This window comes from Narcine bancroftii, chromosome 7 (genome assembly GCF_036971445.1).
Source record: "Narcine bancroftii isolate sNarBan1 chromosome 7, sNarBan1.hap1, whole genome shotgun sequence".
Classification (NCBI taxonomy): domain Eukaryota; kingdom Metazoa; phylum Chordata; class Chondrichthyes; order Torpediniformes; family Narcinidae; genus Narcine; species Narcine bancroftii.
The window spans coordinates 6,362,226-6,383,998 of record NC_091475.1 but is presented as its reverse complement, the minus strand read 5'-3'; the positions used below and the strand labels follow the sequence as shown (position 1 = coordinate 6,383,998).

General features: G+C 41.4%; 1 protein-coding gene and 1 long non-coding RNA gene across 10 annotated transcripts in view; one reads left to right on the top strand and one right to left on the bottom strand.

Annotated features, from left to right (window-relative positions):
• Positions 1-19,938, bottom strand: part of LOC138738453 (uncharacterized) — a 45,656-nt gene extending 25,718 nt beyond the window's left edge. For 2 of the 3 annotated variants that reach the window (XR_011341554.1, XR_011341552.1), the window contains exons 1-3: positions 19,754-19,937; positions 3,459-3,723; positions 860-974 (exon numbers count right to left, since the gene is read on the bottom strand). This is a non-coding gene — a long non-coding RNA (uncharacterized lncRNA). Of the gene's footprint in view, positions 1-859; positions 975-3,458; positions 3,724-19,753 lie in introns of all 3 variants that reach the window. The other variant, XR_011341553.1, reaches the window with a different exon arrangement.
• LOC138738448 (collagen alpha-1(VIII) chain-like) overlaps positions 1-21,773 on the top strand; it is a 176,890-nt gene that overhangs the window by 142,352 nt on the left and 12,765 nt on the right. For 4 of the 7 annotated variants that reach the window (XM_069888679.1, XM_069888677.1, XM_069888680.1 and 1 more), the window contains 2 exons: positions 14,984-15,279; positions 19,104-19,404. In XM_069888679.1, the coding sequence (XP_069744780.1) occupies positions 19,107-19,404 (298 nt within the window). In that variant the 5' untranslated portion in view covers positions 14,984-15,279; positions 19,104-19,106. Of the gene's footprint in view, positions 1-3,841; positions 4,068-4,745; positions 4,828-14,983; positions 15,627-19,103; positions 19,405-21,773 lie in introns of those variants that run through there. The other 3 variants (XM_069888681.1, XM_069888682.1, XM_069888678.1) reach the window with 3 other exon arrangements.

Sequence of the window (21,773 nt, the reverse complement as noted above, 5' to 3'; positions counted from 1 at the left end):
AATTTGTTGCCATGTATGGGTATGGAGACCAAGTCATTGGTGTATATACAAAGCAGATGTTGATAAGTTCTTGTTGAGTAAAGATGCCAAAGATTGGCCCAAATGGCCTAATCCTGCTCCTACCTCTTACAGTTTTGGACCACGGACCAACTGATGAAATATGCGCAAAGCAGATGCTGGTGCTCAACAAGGGTGGTTTTTGAAGCAAACACAATTATCTATGTTGATGCCTTTGCAAAAAATGCTGCCAACTGTGGCATATTTTAAAGAACAAATTTTTAAATTTATTTCGCAGAAAACTTTTTTATGTGTATCTCTTGTAATTTATGTGTAACAAAAGACCAAATAAATGTAAGAATACCTTTTTAAAAAAAAACTCTACATGGAAAATATTATTTACTTGGGCCAAGGGCCCATAGCAACATAACACAGTTCAAAAAGTTTTTAGTATTTCATGCCAGATGCAAAATCCTCTAGTTTTTGTTGAGGTGATAATTTTAGCCCATCACATAAAATAAACGGAGTGAATAAAAGGGAATGGAAACTGAAAAATATTCCTAAAACAATTATCTATTTTTTAGGCAAATGTTTACCAGGCTTTATTCAAATGTGGCCTTATTTTCCAACAGTGGAGATTTTTTTATGATAGAGTCATCAACTGGGAGATCTCTCCCTCCCAGTTACGCACAATGGAGGACCCAAACCTTATCATGACCGAGCGTCAAGGATTAGATGTTCTGAAAACTGAAGTTAAGTTTGATAAAATGTGGCACATCTTTATGGAATAAAGAATTTTTTAACGTTTAATGAAAAATACAGTAGTTTACTTATTTACATACAAGGCAATTCACCAACGTACCGTTACTGTTACCCTTTTGGTGGTTTAAGGTATCCCAGTGGCTTTTTCTTTTTAGTTTAGGGGTGATAGATTTGGGATCAGTTGTAGTCTTTTTTTCTTTTGGTTTTTTTTTTCCCTGCAGGAACAAGAGATATAACATTGAATTCTGTTTGTTTACCATTAGTTGCGATGTTCATTTTTATTCTAAAATACATTAATTACTTTGTACCTGTACAGTATATTTTCTTGTTCTTGCGTGTGTGTGTGTGTGTGTGTGTGTGTGTGTGTGTGTGTGTGTATATATATGTGTGTGTGTATATATATATATGTGTGTGTGTGTATATATATATATATATATATATATATATATGTGCATATATATAAAATTCAATAAAATAAAGTATGAGAACTCGTATGTCTGATTATAGATCGCATAACTATTCCAAGACGACAAGAAAATTGCCAAAGGTGGACTGATCTGTGCTGGCCTAACCTCAGTTTCTCTGCCAATCCCCATCACCCTCAATATCTCCATCTATTCCAGTACCTGTGAATCCACTGATTCTCCTCAAAGTCCATGTAGGTTTTCTACAGTGTTGTATCATTTAATATATTTATATTTTCAATCTCTCTCATTCGTTTATAGATAGAGAGAATTATATGTATTAAATCACAGTATATAGTTATAATCTTGCAAAGTTCTGACTATAAAATTTAATATTGTCCAGTGTCCTCTTTAATATTGGTCCGTGTAGAAACCCAAAATCATGATACCATCTTTGAACTTGATGCCAACTGTAAACTTTGAACTTTGCCATTCAGTTTGCGACTCGATTTGAAAGACTAGATTACACTGGAGAGGGTACACAGCGGATACACTAGAACAGTGATTCTCAAAGTGGGCACTGCCACCCCCCCCCCCCCCCGTGGGTGGTGGAAAGATCTAAGGGGACGGGCAGGGAAAAGGGGATGGTCCAAACCTTCCATCTTGTTATTATTCGCTCTGCTATAAAATTTAATGAAGAAGCCGATGCAGTAATTTTCTGGCCAGTCTCGGGGTGGCAGTAGCAAGCAGAATAAATGGCAACAAGGTGTTCTTGCGAGAGCTGGTCTCGGTGGCCACCATGTTGTACTGGCATCACAATCCCACGCCCCCCCCACCAGCATCTCCGCTGCCACAACCCTCAGCGTCGCCTCCCTGCTCGGAGTCATATTCCATCCTCCCTGCTCAATGCCGCCACTAACCCCCCCCCCTCCCCCATATGGGGGGGGGGGTGGCGTTGGGTAGGGCTGCTCTTGAGATGTGGCCTGGAGGCCGTCCTGAAAAAGTTTGGGAACCACTGCACTAGAATGTTGCCAGGAATTAAACATTTCAGTAACAAGGAGAGCTTGGATAGGCTGGGGTTGGGGGGAGGGGAGGGGGAGGGGGTGGGTGGAGGTTTGGAAGAGAGAAAGGGAAATTTCAAATACCATTCTAGTGGATTGTCATGAATATTTAAATTTTATTGATGTGTAGGCTGTAACACTGTGAAAAAGGATAAAATCTCAGCTCCCTTATAACAATTCTGCTCAATGGAACAATGTTCTTCAACCACGTTGCCTGCTCCAGCACCAACACTCTCTGACTGCAAGAAAGCTGGAGGTGGTAACACATTTCATGTAAATTTTAATCACAGGTCAGTGGCAAAAGTATTTCTTTCTTCCTGGTTTTGAACATTGATTTGCTATCTAACAAAGACAGAACTATTAACGTGGGAGAAAAATGCACCTCATAGAGTAATCTTTACAGGTTTTTCCTGTTATCCACGCTGCACTCAGTGGAAACACTGCACATCTAACATCAGCACGACTGCTAATTTCCCCCATAATTCAAGCAAATGAGATAATGAAGTCAGAAAAGAGAGAAACAGGCCTTTCATTTTCACCATGTCCATTTCTCTATACCAATTCCATTTATCAGCATTTGGTCCACAGCCTACTTTGACTAGGCGATTCTCGTACTGAATTTTCTTAAAAGCTGTGAGAGTACCTGCCTCCACCTACACGTCATACAATGTATTCCAGATTTTAAACCACTCTTGGTGAAAAATTCTTCCTCTGATCCCCTCTAAACCTTTGATTCTCACCTTCGATTTATATCCTCTGGTGTTAGAGAGCTCTGCCATGACAAAATGTTTCTTACTTTCAACCGTATCAATGCTTCTTACAATTTTGAATTCCTCCATCAGATCCGCCACCCCCCTCCTCTGTTCTAAGGGAGATGAACCCAGCCTATTGAAACTCTTTTCATTACTGGCCACATCCCACTGTATCTGCTGTGTACCCTCTCCAATTTAATTACACATTCCCTATAATGTGGCAACAGGAATGGCAAAGTTCAAAGTTTGTAGTTCAGATTTGTTGCCAAAGTACATGAATGACACCACATATAACCCTGAGATTCTTTTCCTGCAGGCGCAGAAGAATTACCACTTACTGATAGTGCAAAACAACAGTATTCAAGAAAAGGTATATAAACAAAAGAGAGAAATGTAAACAAAGAAAAGTGCAAACAAACTGTGAAATACTGAAAATAAATATTCAATAATAAATAACATGAAAAGTAAAGCCTTAAATGAACCTCTGAGTTTGTTGTTGAAGATTGATGGTGGAGGGGTAGCAATTGGTGGTGCGAGTCTTTCCTGAAGGCAGCAGCGAGAACAGAGCGTGTGCTGGGTGGTGTGGATCCTTGATGATTGCTGTTGCTCTCCTATGGCAACGTTGCTTGCAAATGTTCTTGATGGTGGGAAGAGTTTTGCCTGTGATGTCCTGGGCTGCGCCCATTACCTGTTGTCGGGCTTTCTCCACAATATTTCCAGCTGTGGCCTCAACACGGGTTGACAAAGCTGCTCAGAAATGTGATTCAGTTACAATGTGTTATCATTACAAGTCCGTCATTGATCTAATCTACTTTTGTCTCACCGTAAACTAATGATCTGATGGTTGATAAACAGAGCCAACTGATAAACTTACTTTCATTTCTTTTAACCATATAACCATATAACCGTTTACAGCACGGAAACAGGCCATGTCGGCCCTTCAAGTCCGTACCGGTTCACTTGAACAACTCCACGAGCTCTTCCGCAAACTCCTGAGGAAGCAGAGGCTCTCTTAGGTCGGTACTTCCTGAGATTTTCCAGGTCCTCGTAGATCGGTGCATCCTGAGACCCTCCAGGTCCTCGTAGATCAGGTAAGTTTAATTTAGATGAATAGGATTCGAAAGAACCAGTGTCCTGTTTTCCCTCAGAAGTATATAATTTTTGATAAAATGAATAAAACTGATCATAAATAGGTAACTATTGAATTCTTTTTCACCATTTCCAATCTCAATACAATTAATCATTATAATTAATACATGCTAAAGTTACAACTCACTTTTGGGAGGTCAGCATTCAACAGCAAAAATCAGTCAACGAGCCGATGAATTGTAGTAGCTTCCAAGAATCAATAATTTGTTCTATCAAGGGATATTTTGATGGAATTTAAAGATAAAAATCAGTTTACTGTGTGCTATGGAGTAGTGAAAGCTCATGTGGGTAGCAATGCTATGTCTGGAACAAGATTTTGCTGTTCCAGAATTTGAAAGATGTCCAATTTGTAAACTCTCCAATTCAACAAATTATTCTTCCAGCAGATGAATGCAATGGAAAACAAAATATGTGCTTTTGATGAGAGGGAATGTTCCTAGTTACACAGCTATCTGTCAGTGAACTGCAGCTTTATTCATTGTCCAAAATCATTTAGGAACACTGCGTGCCTTTTTAATACACTGTATTGTTTTTGGACAAAAAGCTTTTCAAGGAAAGTGATTGTGAATTATTGAACATGTTTTCTTGGATCAAAATTTATCTTTTATATGTAGATTTTGGCCATTCATTCCAATAAACACTAATCTTGTAACCAACAAAATACCCAGGATTACCTTGTGGATAACCTCAAGTTATAATCAGGTTAGTGTTTATGGGTTGCCAATATCAAACCTTTATTTTATGATTAACAGCAGTGGCTCCACTGTTTTATTCAAAATGTCAGTGCACCATACCCATCTCATTATCCAGGCAAAATCGAACAGTTTGCAGATTCACTACTGTTTTTCCCAGAGAGAAATGAATCTGTGGAATTCTCTGCCCAGAAAAGCGGTTGAAGCTACTTCATTAAACACATTTAAGCTTCAATTAGATAGATTGTTTTAAAAAAAAAACGGAATTAAGGCCTCTGGGGAAAAGGCAGGTAGGGGGAATTGAGTTGATGATTAGATCAGCCATGATCTTATTGAATGGTGGACCAGGCTCGACGGATCGGAGGGCCAAGTACTGTTCCTATTTCTTATGAAACCTGAGCAAAACACCACCATACATGATCATCAAAACTAATTACTTTTGCATCAAAATAACATTCAATACTACCTCTGCTCGTACTTGACACCACCATCACTGAATTCCTATTGGTTATGTATTACCTGTAATATTTATTATCTATCTTTTGTATTTATTGTCTCTTTTTCAATCAATTAAGTATACTAGCTTGCAGGTAGAAAGCAGAGAGTATTCTGCCTGGAGTGGAGTGGTGCAGAGATCTCTTTTGGGACCCCTGTTAAGTAGATGGCTCTGTGAACAGTGAATTCATCTCTGTAATCTTGTACTCATGCTATCAGGTACACCCTTTATCCTAACCATCTCCTTCCCATTGTTTCAGCACCTTAAAATTGAGAGGTTTTCTCTCTAATTCCAAACAAATGGGCCTTCTCCTGATCCTGTTAATTGTGTTTCTCTTTTCACAGATGCTATCTGACCTGCAGTGAGTTTCCTGCATTTTCAGGTTTTGTTACCTTGTTTTTCCACAATTCTTATTTTCTGCAAATTTGTCCCCCTTTTTCCTGCTTTTCCTCTAAACACGGGCGCATGGTTCTATGACCCTATTATTCCTTCTCAGAACTCATCCAAGTGACCTCCAGAAGCAGAATTTATTGTCATGCACAAGTCATGTTTGTTCATTACTTGATGGTTAGCCGAAACCCTAGAGAGTGCACACCTGTGGGCACACAACTGTGAATGCTGGAATCTGGTGCAAGAAATAAATTGCTGGAATTACTCGGTGGGTCCAGCAACATCTGTGAAGGGATATAAATGTTTCTGATGTAGGCTCTTGACCCAAAATGTCAACTATCCTTTTTCCTACACAGATGTTGCTGGACCCATTGAGTTCATCCAGCTGTTTATTTCTGTGGCACAGTCCCACCCCAGCCTGCATGTTGTATCTTGTAGCAAACATGACCATCTTACAACCAGGAATGGAATAGATTGCTGCTCAATATTGATCTGAGCACTGGAACCTCGGTCTCAGGACACTGGAGGCACAGAGATCAAGGGCAGATAGCTCAGCTCTCAGCGCGGGAAGAGATAGTTCTGAGGTAGGACCTTACTTACATTGAATATTGGTATCAATTATTCATTTTGAATAGCTGCAATATGGTACTGTAGTTGTTCATAATAGGAGTTTACCTATTCATTGGCTTACTATTTGAAATATATCAGCTCTTTAAAATGTCTGCAATGAACAGTATTCGAAATTAGGACCAACAATAAATACACAAAACGGGATGAAATATGTGCATGAGTACAAATGCAAACCGTCCCAAGGAGAGGTCAATAAAAACAAAGCTGCCATTTGTGGTCCCTCATTACCACATAGCTGTTTATTTCCTTTGGCCTTGAATGCCCTACATCAAACAATTGGGTTGTAAAATGCACAGACCAAAATCCCAGCAAAAGAGTATTAAAACCAACAGATCTTGCATACCGATCTGTCCACAGAGGAAGCAGACAGTACTTATTGGCTTTCCTCTGGAGTATGGAATTAATGCTGGAAATATTTATTCTGGATGTACTTTCAAGCATTAAGTAATGATGATTGCTCCGATTCTTGAAGGTGTTACTTCTAGGGAAGTAATATTATTTAACAGGGATTAAATATGTGAAATATTTTGCTTGAGAAAAATTGTCGTTGGCCCATTTCCTTTGGAGTTCTGAAACCGTGCACATATCGAGCCAATGAGGGACGATTAAAACAGTGGTTTTCAAACTTTTTCTTTCCACCCATACACCACCTTATTATATGGAGGGGAGGTGACCAGAGGTGATGGAATGGAGATGGTTTTGGAGACAGTGGCTTGATGTGTAGTGGTGGGGCCCTGTCAGAGGGGGTCAGAAGGAGAAGTGTCTGAGGGCTGTCAACCGGCCTTGGCAAGATAGAGGCCATTGTGCCAGACCACAACAGCACTGCCCTTGTCTGCGGGTTTGATGGTGAGGTTGGGATCTTTGCGGAGAGTGGAGGGCAGAGCATTCTGAGGAAGCGAGGCTGGAGTACAAGACTTGGGGGGGGGGGGGGGGGAGGGTTGTAAAGTTGAGACTGGTGATGGCTGTTGGAAATAATAAGGTCTGGAGTGGACAGTTGGCCAATTTGAGGTGTCCAGGAGGATGAAAAATGCAAAGCGGGAGAAAAGGTCTGGGGGTGGTTTGGAGGAGAGAGAGTCACGGTCATGGAAGTGGGCCCAGATGCAGCGGAAGAAGAGTTCAGCATCATGGTGTGCGCGGAACTCATTGAGGTGAGGGCAGAGGAGGAACAAAGGTGAGGCCTCTACTGAGGACTGAGCGCTCAGAGAGGGGAAGATCAGAGGGGATAGTAAAAACCAAGCAGGGGTCAGAGTGGGGATTGGTGTTGGGGGAGAGTGGTGGGATGGGGGAGGACGGGGGGTGGGGGAAATGAGGTCTGAGGGCTGGGGAGGAAGGGAGATTGGGGTTAAGTGGGGAGGGACGTGGGAGGATAGGGAAGGAGTAGTGAGGGGAATAAGTGAGTGGGATTTAGTGGCTCGATCAGGACTCTGATGGCAATCTGTGTCAGGAGCCACGTAGTCTGAGTCAGTGAGGGAGGCTCAACGACATCATCTTCGGGTCCAGCGCAGGAGCCGGCAGTTGAGGGGTCAGGAGCCCCATGGAGTGGGGGGGTTGGGGTTGGTGTTCCAGAGAGGGGCTGTGGCATCGGGAACTCAGTGGGGATTGGAGTCGGTGTTCCAGTAAGGGGCTGTGGTGATGGGAGCTCTGTGGGTTGGTGTTGCAGTGAGTGGCTGTGGCTTTGGGGGCATTAGGAAAGAGGATCCGTTGGAGCTTTTGTAAAGCACAAATTAAATAATTTGCCAGGATCAAGTTGTTCCCCTGTTCATGAAAGGGAGTAGAGATAACCCAGCAAATTATAGGCTAGTACAGTGGTTTGCAACCTTTCACTTTCCACTCACATACCATTTTGAGTAATCCCTATGCCATTGGTGCTCTGTAATTAGTAAGGGATTGCTTAAGGTGGGATGTAAGTGGGAGGGGAAGGTTGAGAATCACTGCTCTAGACCCAATTGTTGCTGAAATAATTGGCTTGAGAAAAATGGTCATTGGCCCATTTCCTTTGGAGTTAAGAAACTGTGCACATTACGAGTCAATGAGGGACGATTAAAACAGTGGTCTTCAAACATTTTTCTTTCCACCCACATCCCACTTAAGCATTCCCTTACTAATCACAGAGCACCTATGCCACAGGAAATGCTTAAAGTGACATGTGAGTGGAAAGAAAAAAGTTGAGAACCACTGGATTAGTAAATCTTACTTCAGTAATGGGCAAGCTGTTAGGGAAGTTCCTGAAAGACAGGATTTAGAGGGGCATAGCCTGATTAGGGATGGTCAGCAAGGGAAGGTCATGTCTCATGAGCCTGAATGAATTCTTTGATGACGTAACAAAGCACGTGGCTGAAGACAGTGGTGGATGGAGTACATTTGGATTTTAATAAGACATTTGATAAGGTCCTCAAGCAAAGCTCATTCAGAAAGCAAGGAGGCATGGAATCCAAGGAGGACTTACTTTGTCGCTACAGAATGGGCTTGCCCACGGAAAGCAGTTTAAGTTTACAGATGACATTAAGGTTGGTGGGTTATGGAGAGTCTGGAAAGTTGCAGAGAGACATTAAAAAGATGAAAATCTGGGCTGAAAAGTGCCAGATGGAGTTTAACCCAGAAAGGTTAAGTGGTTCTGTTTCAGGAAGTCAACACCTCTACATTTTGTGGAGATTGAGCTTCATCAAATTGTTACGGGCCCAGAGGATCTCAAAACCCAGCAGCGATAGAAATTCACCAAGACAAATGGTTACTCAAACAAAAGTTACTTTTAATTATCTTTCTATAATTTTTTATTTTTTACACGGTGAACCATATCAACCAAAATACATACAAACATTTCCTTCTTAAATATATACAGTGGCATTTTCTCCCCTTTTTTTTTTAACCCCCTACCTTCCCACCCCCCCCCTCCAAAACCAATAAACATTCAACTTATACAATAAAACCATTAAACAATGTCATCACACGATGAAAAATAAACAAGAAAAATGTGTCATCTACTTTTACACACTGGGTCAAGTCATTTTGTCTTCTTATCATTTTAGGGGGTGGAGGTCCGAGGCAAGTCCTCTCTGTTGTGTTCCATGTACGGTTCCCAAATTTGTTCAAACAATGTGACTGTATGTTTTAAATTATGTTATTTTTTCCAATGGAATACACTTATTCATTTCCATGTACCATTGCTGTACTCTCAGGCTCTCTTCAGATTTCCAAGTTGACATTATACATTTTTTTGCTACAGCTAAAGCTATCACAATAAATCTTTTTATTACCTTCTCCCCTATTTTATCTAGCTCTATCTTAGTCCAATCTGGTTTTTTCCTTGTCTGGTAAAAATCTGATAAATACCTTAATTGTGCTGCTCTATAATAATTTTTAAAGTTTTGTAACCGCAAACCACCCTGGTTATACCTCTTTGTTAATTTATCTAACGCTACCCTCAGTTTCCCCCCCCCTTTCCACAAAAAAAATCCTTATTATACTCTTCAGTTCATTAAAGAATTTCTTTGTTAAGGGAGTTGGTAATGATTGAAATAAGTATTGTATCCTTGGGAAGACATTCATTTTAATGCAATTTACCCTCCCTATCAACATTAGAGTTTCTGTCATGACCAGCTCTAATCTATTCACTTTATCTTCTGTACTTTTCATTTTTCATTTAATTTCACTAAATTCTAATGTCAACCATTCTTTTAATGCTCTCATTTATTCTCGGAAAAAAAACTTTATCTATTTGTTTTATCTTCTATTTCTCTGTGCAGATCTTGGTCTTCTTCTTCCTCTTCTTCTGTGTCTGTACCTGTGTTTGTGTCTTCTTCTCTTCCTTGATTCTGTGTCTCTTCTGACTTTCTTGTTGAGTTGCTTGTCTCACTTTGCTAGGTTTCTTCTTGCTTGGCTTCTCTCTGTTGGTCCTCTTCTTCTGGGCTACTCATCTGTTGGGCCTCCTACTGCTGCTCTTCTTTCCTTTCACTCCCTTTCCTGTCGCTTTCTTCTTCTTCCAGCTGAGAGCCCTGGTATCGGGCATCCCTCAGCTGGTTGTGTTGTGTTTGCTCGCTCCTCTGCTGGGCCCCCCTCCCGTTGGTGTTCTCCTTCTCCTTAGTAAGTGCATGCGCAGTTGCGCACTTTTGTTTGGCTCAGAGAGCCATTTTTGCAGTCCAGCGGTCGGGGGGTCGTGACTCTGTGGGGTCGTCACCAATCTCGGGGAACGGGCTCTCTTCTCCACGACGGCTCCCTGTTTCTTCATGCAGGTAAGGCCTTCTCCTTTCTCTTCCGGCATCTTTTCTTCTTTTTCCCCGTTGTTTTTACTTTTTCCTTCTTGAATTTAAATAAAGGGAATTATGATGGTATGACAAGGGAGTTGAGTAAGATTGAATGGGTGGTGTTTATGGGGGAGTTGACTGTGGATAGACAATGGAAAGCATTCACAGATCTAATGGAGAAATTTCAAAAATTGTTTATACCGGTTTGGCATAAAAATAAACCAAAAAAGGTGACTCAACCGTGGATAACAAGGGTAATTAGAGACAGCATTAGGTCCAAAGAGAGAGCATATCAATTAGCCAAAAAAAGTACCACAAACGAAGACTGGGAGCAGTTCAAGATGCACCAAAGGAGGACAAAGGGATTAATCAAGAGAGCAAAAATAAATTACGAAAGTAAGCTTGCGGCAAATATAAAAACCGACTGCAAAAGCTTTTATAAATATGTCAAGAGGAAAAGATTGGTGAAATCCAGAGTAGGTCCTTTGCAGTCAGAATCAGGGGAATATATAATGGGGAATAAAGAAATGGCAGACCAATTAAATTCTTACTTTAGTTCTGTTTTCACAAGAGAGGATACAAATAACCTCCCAAGGATGTTGGGAAACATAGAGACTAATGCAAGGGAGGAACTGAAAGAAATCAGTATCTCTAAGGACATGGTCTTGGGGAAATTGATGGGATTGAAGGCAGATAAATCCCAAGGGCCTGATAATCTACATCCTAGGGTACTTAAGGAAGTGGCCATTCAGATAGCAGATGCTTTAAGAATTATTTTCCAGAACTCGATAGACTCAGGATCAGTACCCATGGATTGGAGGGTAGCTTATGTTACCCCACTATTTAAAAAGGAGGGTAGAGAAAAAGCAGGGAATTATAGGCCAGTGAGCCTTACATCAGTAGTGGGAAAAATGATGGAATCCATTATTAAGGATGTAATAGCAGAGCATATGACTAGCAGAGAAGGGATCAGACGGAGTCAACATGGATCTACAAAAGGTAAATCGTGCTTGACAAATCTATTGGAATTCTTTGAGATGGTGACAGGTAAAATAGATGGGGGAGAGCCAGTGGATGTGGTGTACCTGGACTTCCAAAAGGCCTTCGATAAGGTCCCGCATAAACGACTGGCTTCCAAAATCAAGGCTCATGGGATTGGGGGAAAAGTATTGATGTGGATTGAGAACTGGCTGGCAGGTAGAAGACAGAGAGTTGGGATAAATGGCTCGTTTTCTGAGTGGCAGGCGGTGACCAGTGGGGTGCCACAGGGATCTGTACTGGGACCCCAGCTGTTCACAATTTACATTAATGATATGGATGAGGGGATTGGATGTAATATCTCCAAATTTGCAGATGACACTAAGCTAGGAGGGGTTGTGTGCACGGAAGAGGGGGTCAGGAAGCTCCAGTGTGATTTGGATAAATTGAGGGATTGGGCAGATACATGGCAAATGCACTACAATGTGGATCAATGTGAGGTTATCCACTTTGGTAATACAAACCGGAGGGCAGATTACTATTTGAATGGCAAGAGATTAAGAGATGGGGAAGTGCAGAGAGACCTAGGGGTACTTGTACACCAGTCTCTGAAGGCGAGCATGCAGGTACAGCAGGCGGTTAAAAAGGCAAATGGTATGTTGGCCTTCATATCAAGAGGGTTTGAGTCTAGGAACAAGGATACCTTACTGCAGCTGTACAGGGCCTTGGTGAGACCCCACCTGGAGTATTGTGTGCAGTTTTGGTCACCTTATCTAAGGAAGGATGTTCTTGCAATGGAGGGAGTGCAGAGGCGATTCACCAGGCTGATACCTGGAATGGCAGGAATGACTTAGGAGGAAAGCTTGCGCAAATTGGGATTGTACTCACTGGAGTTTAGGAGATTGAGAGGGGATCTCATAGAGACCTATAAAATTCTGGCAGGACTGACTGGACAGAATGGATGCAGATGGGATGTTTCCAAGGATGGGAAAATCCAAAACCCGGGGCCATGGTTTGAGGATAATAGGCAAACCATTTAGGACCGAGATGAGGAGGAATTTCTTGACCCAGAGGGTGGTGAATCTGTGGAATTCATTGCCACAGAGGGCAGTAGAGGCAGGTTCATTAAATCTATTGAAGAGGGAATTAGATCTATTTCTTCAGTATAAGGGTATTAAAGGTTACGGAGAGAAGGCGGGGACGGGGTACTGAACTTTAAGATCAGCCATGATCTCGTTGAATGGCGGAGCAGGCTCGAAGGGTCGAATGACTTACTCCTGCTCCTATCTTCTATGTTTCTATGGGTGCCATTTTCTTTCTTTTCTCTATAACTTTATCTTTTATTTGTTATATTTTGTATTTCTTTTCTGGAGAGGGCTGGAATTCCCCTATCGGCCACTACTCCATCACGTGACTCCTCCAACTTTTAATTATCTTTAAACATAAAAACTTTATCTTATTACTATGAATTTACTAACCTAACCTCCTTCTAATTCTAAGCGTGTGTATGTCATGTGTATACAAGTTCAGAAAGGTTCTTTCATTCACAGTCGAATCTCACTTCTCATTCCTCCAAGTTCACTCGATGCAGGCAATTTTTATACTGTGCACAGAATTTAACATTTATAAATCTTCACCAAGCTTTGGTGCTTTAAAGGTAAATGGTTACTGCTCAGGAAGGTTCTTGTTAGTTTTCAGAGAGAGATTTGTTCCTCGTTGGACACTGACATAATATCTTGTGTTTTATATTGTATATAGATATGATTTTTGGAGATAAAGTGTGGCAGGTTTTTTTTTTGAGTCACATACAAACATTTCAAAACAGATCTCATTTAAAATACTGGAGCTCTACTCAAGCCATACATTCTGGCTCTGAGAACCTTTGCAGAAACTTTGGAGAGTGCCCAAGAGACTTCACTAATGGATTGTTGTTTTGAAAAGCCACAGATGAAAGAACTCAGAGGAGTAGGTTTGGATCCACAGGCTGCCTGAGTGGAGGTTGCTGTTCTAAAGGGGTCATGTGGTTTTGCAAGCAGAGAGAGTTGGAAGGAATCAGTTTGTGTTGTTACGAGACCAGAGGACCCAAAAACCCAGCAGCAATAGATATTCACCAAGACAAATAGTTACTTCAACAAAAGTTGCTTTTAATTATCTTTATACATGAAAACAGGATCAAACTTTAACTTATTATTTATTGCTCTCAACTCAGGAAGGTTCTTGTCAGTTTTCAGAGAGAGATTTGTTGTTCCTGGACACCCACTGATCCCTTTTAATCAGCCACATCAGTGTCTTGCCAAAGAAACTTGCCCCATCAGGATTTTCCAGAGGATAACCTCTTCCAGGTCACCACAGTTCCTTTTTGTTTCTCTTATTTCAAGTGAAACATTAGGCAGCCAGTCTTCTCCTCTTGTATGGACCACAGGGCTTTGAACAGGCTGAACTAAGAACTCACAACCCGTCTTCCAAATGTCCTGTTCCAGTTCTAGCTGCTGCTGCACTGAATTGTCTCTCTCTCTCTCACCGAGAAAAGTCTCTTTTTATCTCTCTGCTTGCAAAACCACATGACCTTCCTAGAACAGCAAACTGCATTCAGACAGACTGCGGCACCGGACCTAATCTGAACTATTGCTTTCCAAGACAATAATCCATTACTCCACAGCAAGTCCAATTAACACCTACTTATGAAGTCCTTATAGTTTTTTTGCAAAGGCACTTGGAGCCTGGACTGTCTGGCTTGAGCAGAACTCCAAGATTTTAAATGAGATCTGTTTTGAAGGGTTGGTATCTGTATGTGACCTAACTTAAAAACCCCACAATCTATCTCCTTTATAACATATCTATATGGAATATAAAATGTTACATAATCCATAAAAAAAACACTCTATCCAACTTCTACAGGTGCATTTTAGAACATGCACTGACTGTTTGCATCACAGTCTGGTTTGATCATTCGAGTGTCTGGGAATGCAGAAAGCAGCAAACATAACCAGGTCAATCACAGGCTCCTATCTCAGGCAACCAACATCATGAAGGACCCCTATTACCTTGGACTCGCCTCCTTTTCACTGATACCTACAGACACCTGAAGGCTTGTATTTCTAGGATCAAGAATGAATTCTTTCCAATGTCTATCAGGCTTTTGAACCTCGCCTTATTACATTAATTATTGACCTGCTCCATCTTCAGAAAAGGAACGGACTGTTGTGACGCCATGAATCTTGTATTTACAGTATCTGAATATGAGCTAAATATCTTTTGTATTGATCACCGATTTTTAATTTAATGTGTACTATCTCTCTCCCCCCCCCCCCCCCCAACCACCCACTGAAATACCTGTTCAGCTGCAGCAAGTAAGAATTTTGGTTCACATGCACATTGTCCATGAACTCTATAATTACTATTATTTCATTCTAATTTTATTTTTTATTTAGAGATACATCACTCCAACCCATGTGTCTGTGCAACGCAATTACACCCATGTGACCAATCAACCTACTAACCTCTACATCTTTCGAACGTGGGAGGAAACTGGAGCACTTGAAGGAAACCCACGCAGATACGGCGAGAGCGTACAAACTCCCTATAGACAGCAGTGGATTAGAATCCTGGCCGCTGGCGCTGTGATAGCGTTGCGCTCGCTGCCACGCTGAAAGTGTTGCCCACATTATCATCAACTATATTCAAGAAGATCACTATTGCTTAATTGTGGAAGCAAATTATTGAAAAGGTACATTAATTTTAGTGAAAAATAATCGAAAAACATTGTCATCTGGCAGGAGACTGCACTACCGAGCAGACGGAGCATTGCTGGAATCCTGAACTGATAGATAACACCCAGCTAGGTTGCCCTTTAACAACTGGTCCAAAATCTTAAAAAGGCATGTTTTTAAAAACTCTCATTCCGATACTCTCTTTGGATGTGTGCAAATATTTCTTTTTTAAAATCACAACTGCAGATCTAAACTTGAACTAAAACCAGATAAATTAACTGGGGTAAACAAATAGACTATAAAGAGCATCTCTTCATTCAGTTTAAGTGATTGAAAAGTACCCTGCTCACTGTCTGGTGTTTAGGTGAGTTACAGAATAAATGTACCTTTTGCTGAAACTTCCCCACATATTCCATTCTCTGTCTTGAAGACGTGTTGTAAAGATGGAAGATATCGAAGGCTGCATTGATGCCATAATTGTTTGCAACCCTTTCCCTCTTGAAAAAGATGATGGTGTAGCGGGCTGAGCGACCGCACAGTTAGATGGGCCGAATAGCCCGTTGACACAAGATGGCATGGGCCCCCCCCCCCCCATTCCCTTCTCAGGAGAAGCCCACATTTGGTGACGCACGTTGCCCAGGAGATGTCGCCCTCCTTTCCTGGTTGTATGTCGCTGGGCAGGCAGTCAGTCCCTTCGACCAGCGCGCCCCGGACCGGAAGCGGGTCGTCAAACTGAAAGCAGCGCGAAGCATTCAAACACAGTTGCGGGTTCACCCTTGTGCTGTGTGGATGCGCTTCGTTTCAGTAGTGCTGCCGTGAGCAGCCGCGACAAGAGCATCTTTGTTCTCCTCATTCAGGCTGGTGTTTGTTTCACGGCTTTGATCAAATGAGCAGTGTCTGTTTAAGAGCTGTGGCAGCTGCTTTCACTAGGGCCTGCTGGTGTTGATGCTTTCACACCCATTTCCAAGGCTGACCTATCTGGCACCATTGTCACAGGAACTAACCAACTACAGAGTTCAGCAGGGAACAAATTGGAAAAGTAAAAGCAAAGTTATGAATTCCAGGTTTGGGTAAGGATTCCAAAATGTGAGATTTGCAGGAGTCAGTTCGTAATAATTGACACTGGACTGTTTACATGAACATACAACAATTTCCACACAAGAGGGTCAGCCTTTTCAGATGTCTTTTAAAGGTCACAATCATTCCCACCACTTTCACTTATTCCATATACGCACCAGCCTACGTGAAAGTGCCCTGCAAGTCCTTTTTAAATCTTTCCCCTCTCACCTGAAATGTCCTCTGGATTTGGATTCCCTGCTATTGACCTTATCTCCTCCTGATTGTGGACTGGTTTCTCATCAGCCTCCTACATTCCAGTGAGGAAAAAAGTCCCAGCCTATCCATGTAACTCAAATCCCTCCCCCAACCCCCGAAAATCTCTTCCTCAGCCTTTCCAGATTAATTGCATCTTTCTCGAACCGTTTTCTGCAGTTGATAATGAGCCCCCTTGACATGCCAAACACCATCTGCAAATTAGCTGAAGAGGGCAGCTCATTAGATCAGATAACAAGTAACCCAATGTTTCTTCTGCTGACCTTGTATTTTTATTTTATTACCAATCTGTGAAATTCTCCAAACAATGCAATTGATCTCAAATTCTCACTTTCTATCTAGATCAGTTTTTCCTTTGTCTGTCCCTTTACCTACAGTTTTGTGGAGACGAGAGGGGGAATACAACACTTAAATGGACTTGCAAAGAGATCACTGACAAACCTGGTCTGGAAGAATCCTCCAGTAACAATTTTGCAAAAGCCTTAGCTGATGCCTGGTTGGTTGAGAGCCAGTTAACCCCCTAGCCTTGCACTTGACTGAGCCATACATGAACAATCTCTCGTGAAGCCACCTGCTGTGGGTCAGAAGACTATACTGTTTATCGACAAAGCTGTGCCTTTAATTTCAAAACTGCTTGTAATTTATATTTGAAGTTTTGCTTTGAAGATTAGTTTCATTTGTGTTAATGCCTACAATCCACAGGTTTCCACAACTCTGGAAATAATCCCACCAGTTGCCCATTGGCTCCTCTCAGGGGCAGAATGTTCTGGGTGGACAACAGCAGTTGGCAGAAAGTGCATTACTTGAAATTAGGAGTTTTAATCTCTGGAGCTCTTGTTGATCTCAACAAAATTTGTCTTCATTAATCTTGACCGTGTTCCAGTAGAATTGGCTGTGTATTAGTTAGTCTGAAAATGTCCAAGAAACTGGATCTCAACCATGCAGTAACCATTCAGGTTAGAGACATTCATGTTTTAACTGGAACAGTTGATTATGAATATACCATCGAGCAGAAGTCAGCCATCCGTGATTGTTCTGCAGTTTCACAGGGTCATTGTTATCCAGATTGTAATCTTGAGCCCCAATTCCTGCTGAGCCTTGTATCTATTCACTGCCTTTCTTTATCAAGGGAGCTCTGCTGCCATTGAGGAAATTCTCTTTCAAACAGGCAACCACTTACTTTTGACTAGGGAACAGGTAATTATAAATTCTCCACACAAAAGGAAATACTCTCTCCATAACCACCCTGTCAAGTTCCCTTAAAATTTTTAATATTTGAATCAAGTTGCCTCATTGGACTAAATTCTAGTGGATACAAGCCTAGATTGTCCATCCTTTCTCATTAGATACCTTCTCTGAATAGCATCCAATACCTGTACTTAGTTCCTTTACATCATCATTCAGGTGCCTTGCTGTTGGGCGTGGGCGATCATGTCTCGATAGCTGACCCTTCAAATTGTAGTTGTTACCTCCCCTGATCTCCTTCGGTGAAGGCTCCCTCTTTGAGCTGAGTCTGTAGTTTGTGTTGAGTTCATGATTATACAAGGAATAAAATACTGAAGTGGTTTCCTGTTGCCGCCTTCAGTCGCAGTGTTCACACTGGACGAGACACCTGGCCATTGATCAGAAGATTCATCCGCCCAGCATTTTTTTAATTAGTTTTACAACCACAAATTCCAATCTGTAGAATTTGCTTGTAAAAACCATCCACTATCAGGAATCCATGGCTTCACATGACCCTGATTGGGAGGCTAAACAGGTTCTGCACCAGTGATTCTCAACCTTTTTCTTTCCACTTGCATACCACTTTAAGTAATCCCTATCCTGTCGGTGCTCTGTGATAAGTGAGGGATTGCTTAAGGTGGTATGTGAGTGGGAAGGGAAGGTTGAGAATCACTGCTCTCGACCCAATTGTTACTGAAATATTTTGCTTGAGAAAAATTGTCATTGGCCCATTTCCTTTGGAGTTATGAAACCCTGCACATAACGAGTCAATAAGGTACAATTAACAGTGGTTTTCAACCTTTTTCTTTCCACCCACATACCACCTTAAGCAATCCCTTACTAATCACAGAGCACCTACGGCATAGGGAGTACTTAGAGTGGTATGTGAATGGAAAGAAAAAGGGTGAGAGACACTGCACTACACCTTGCCCAGGGGTGACCGCTGGCTATCGGACGGAAGAAGCGCCTTACACCTCCTTTTGCTGAGCAATTGGACAGCACCGAGATATGGAGACCAATAAAATACAGCATATTCTAGACCTGGTTGAACCATTGTCCAATGTAACTGAAACATAACCTCTCTTTGTAACTTTCCTCTCCTGCATCTGAATAGCTATTTTTAAAGTCCATCCTCTACAGGTCCTCTGTTAGAGGCAGAAAGGAGATCAATCCCCACCAAGTAGGTTGAATGTTCTATCAAATTTTGTTTCACATTCACACAAACCACAAAGGTGAAGATATAAGAAAAATAATTGTGCTTTTTTAAAAAAAATGTTCGTTTCAGATTATGGCTGCACCTCTCCTTGTACAGTTTCTGATGCTGACTACCCATTTGTTCTTGGCTGGACTCGTTCACGGGGGCGGTTATTATCCGCTAAAGCAGGGGCCACAGCAGATGCCACAAATTCAAGTCCCACACATGGTACGAGTTGGCAAAGAAGGACCTCATCTTCAACACATGGGCAAGGAAGTGCCACACTTGCCTGTGTATGGAAAGGATTTACCATATGGTTCTCACTATGGGAAGGATATTCCACAAATGCATGCCTTTGGAAAAAATGTGATGCCTCAGAAAGAGGCAAAAGGTAAGACATAATAAATTAAGGATTAAAGTCAAAACTTCATTTTTGTGTGACAAGAAGTATTGGATTCAGAATCTGACATACAGGGAGTCCTGGATCATGAACGTCCGACTTACGGACAACTCGTACGTACAAACAAATTGTTCCCCAATTCATGCAGGCACATGTTACCTCATGAATGCCTCTTCTGGTATGCAAGACATCGTTGGAACGAGAGTAAGTGTTAACTTTTAATCATGATTTTTCCCCCTATCTAAACTGTTTATTCAATTTTTTTTATATATACAGTACTAAGACAAACATTTGAGTAACTGACACTAAATTAGAACTGTATGTACCCGTTCTGACTTACCTACAAATTTGACTTAAAGACAAATGTAGGAACGGATCTTGATCGTAACCCGGGTACTCCCTGTACCCAAATGATAGAGTAATGTGAATTACTCTATAAATATTCAGCAGATCAGCCAACAAATGTGGGAAGAGAAACTGAGTTGACATTTCAGGTCCGTGACCCTTCATCGGAACTGAAAAACTCAAAACAAAAAAAAAACTCAAGCACCAATCAAGTTGCAAAGGAAAGGAGAAGAAAGCAAAGGGAGTGCCAATGCTAGAAGTGAAACTAAGTGACAAAAATACTTTTGGAACAATCTCATTCAGTGGATAGAATTGTTGATAAGGGTAAATTGAGAGGGAAAAAAAAATGTTGGAGGTGAGAGTAAACACACCAGTTACTGGAAATGTGGAGAAGAAATTCCTGTGAAAGCAAAGCAAATCAGGCAGGCATCTGTAGGGTGAGAGAAACTGAAGATCAGGTGGTTGAGCATCAGAAAAGACACAAAGGAAAGAAGCTGATTATTTGAAATCGTAGAATGTACAGTGGTTCTTCCCCCCTACCCCCCATCCACGGTTTCAGTTACCCATGGTCCAAAAATATTAAATGGAAAAAATTCCAGAACAAATCATAAGTTTTAAATTGCTTGCTGTTCTGAGTAGCATGATAAAATCTTGCGCCATCCCATCCGGGACATGAATTGTCACTTTGTCCAGCGTATCTACGCTGTATATGAACCCATCCGTTAATTAGTAGCTGTCTGTTATCAGATCGACTGTTGCAATATTGCAGTGCTTGGATTCAAATGATTGTTATGATGGTTTTACCTTATTGTTAGTAGTTGTTAGTCTCTTACCGCGCCTAATTTATAAATTACACTTTAGATACGTATAGGAAAAATCATACTGTGAATATATAGGGTTCAGTACTATCCACGGGGAGCCTTGGAACATATTCTCCGCAGATAAGTTGGAGGGGGGGGGGGGGAAGAGAAACTACTGTATTATTAAAACCAAAAAGCAATGTGTATTGACAGAAATTAAGAAGCTGTTTCCTAAGCTTGCACAAGATTTCATTGGGAGAATGCAAATCGCCAAGTTAGAGAGGGAGTAGGGATGGAGAATTAATTCTGATGATTCTAATCAGAATTACCAATGTTCATCTGTTAAAACCTCAGAAACTCTTGGACATGTGTATGTGCTGCCAAATGTGGAAGTCCAGGGTCCACTGAGCTACTTGGTAAGCCATAGCTGTTTGTTCTGTGATGTCCAGCACCAGGGTCTCGCATCTTTTCCCACACCTGTAGACGTGTGGAGATTGTAGGACATGGCAGTTAAATGGTGTTTTGTTATTTAAATAAGAAATTTTACCTGTGCATTAAAGCTACTTCAATTTTAGTCTTTTTTTTTAAAGAAGTGTTCTAGTAAATATTCCCTCGAAATAAGCTCTTTACTCCAGTCCACAATTTGGAAACCGTAATATCTGTGCCCTTATTTTTATAACCCACATCTCTTTAAGGCGGCTCGTGTCGCCCTTGCTATTGTAAACAACTTTTTCAATTTCCTTGTTCACCTTCTACCTTTCGCCTCCTTCTTGGCTCCTGCACCTCCACAAAAAATGTGTTTTTAAAAAAAATATATTACGCCCTTTTGTCAATTGCTGAAATATGTAGGAGTGCTGTTGCCTTCACCTGAATCTATCCACTTTATTTACTACTTTAAGATTTATTATCTGCAGATTTCATCTTGCTCAGCATCCATGACATCTTATCAGCATATTTTAAAGAGACCTCTGCAATAATGCTGGACGATTCCCCGCTACTACTTTACTATTACTGCCTTGTGTCCTTCAGCTAATTTTGATTCTGTGCTGCTACTGCACTTCTATCATATCTCTGTCGTCACACACCAGAACCAGCGACAGCTGGAATCTCCTATTCCCCTTGCTGACATGTCTGCCAGACTGAGACCACCTGAAAATCCTTTGAGATCACCAGTTATGCCATAGACTAGCAGCAATAAAAATTCACCAAGACAAT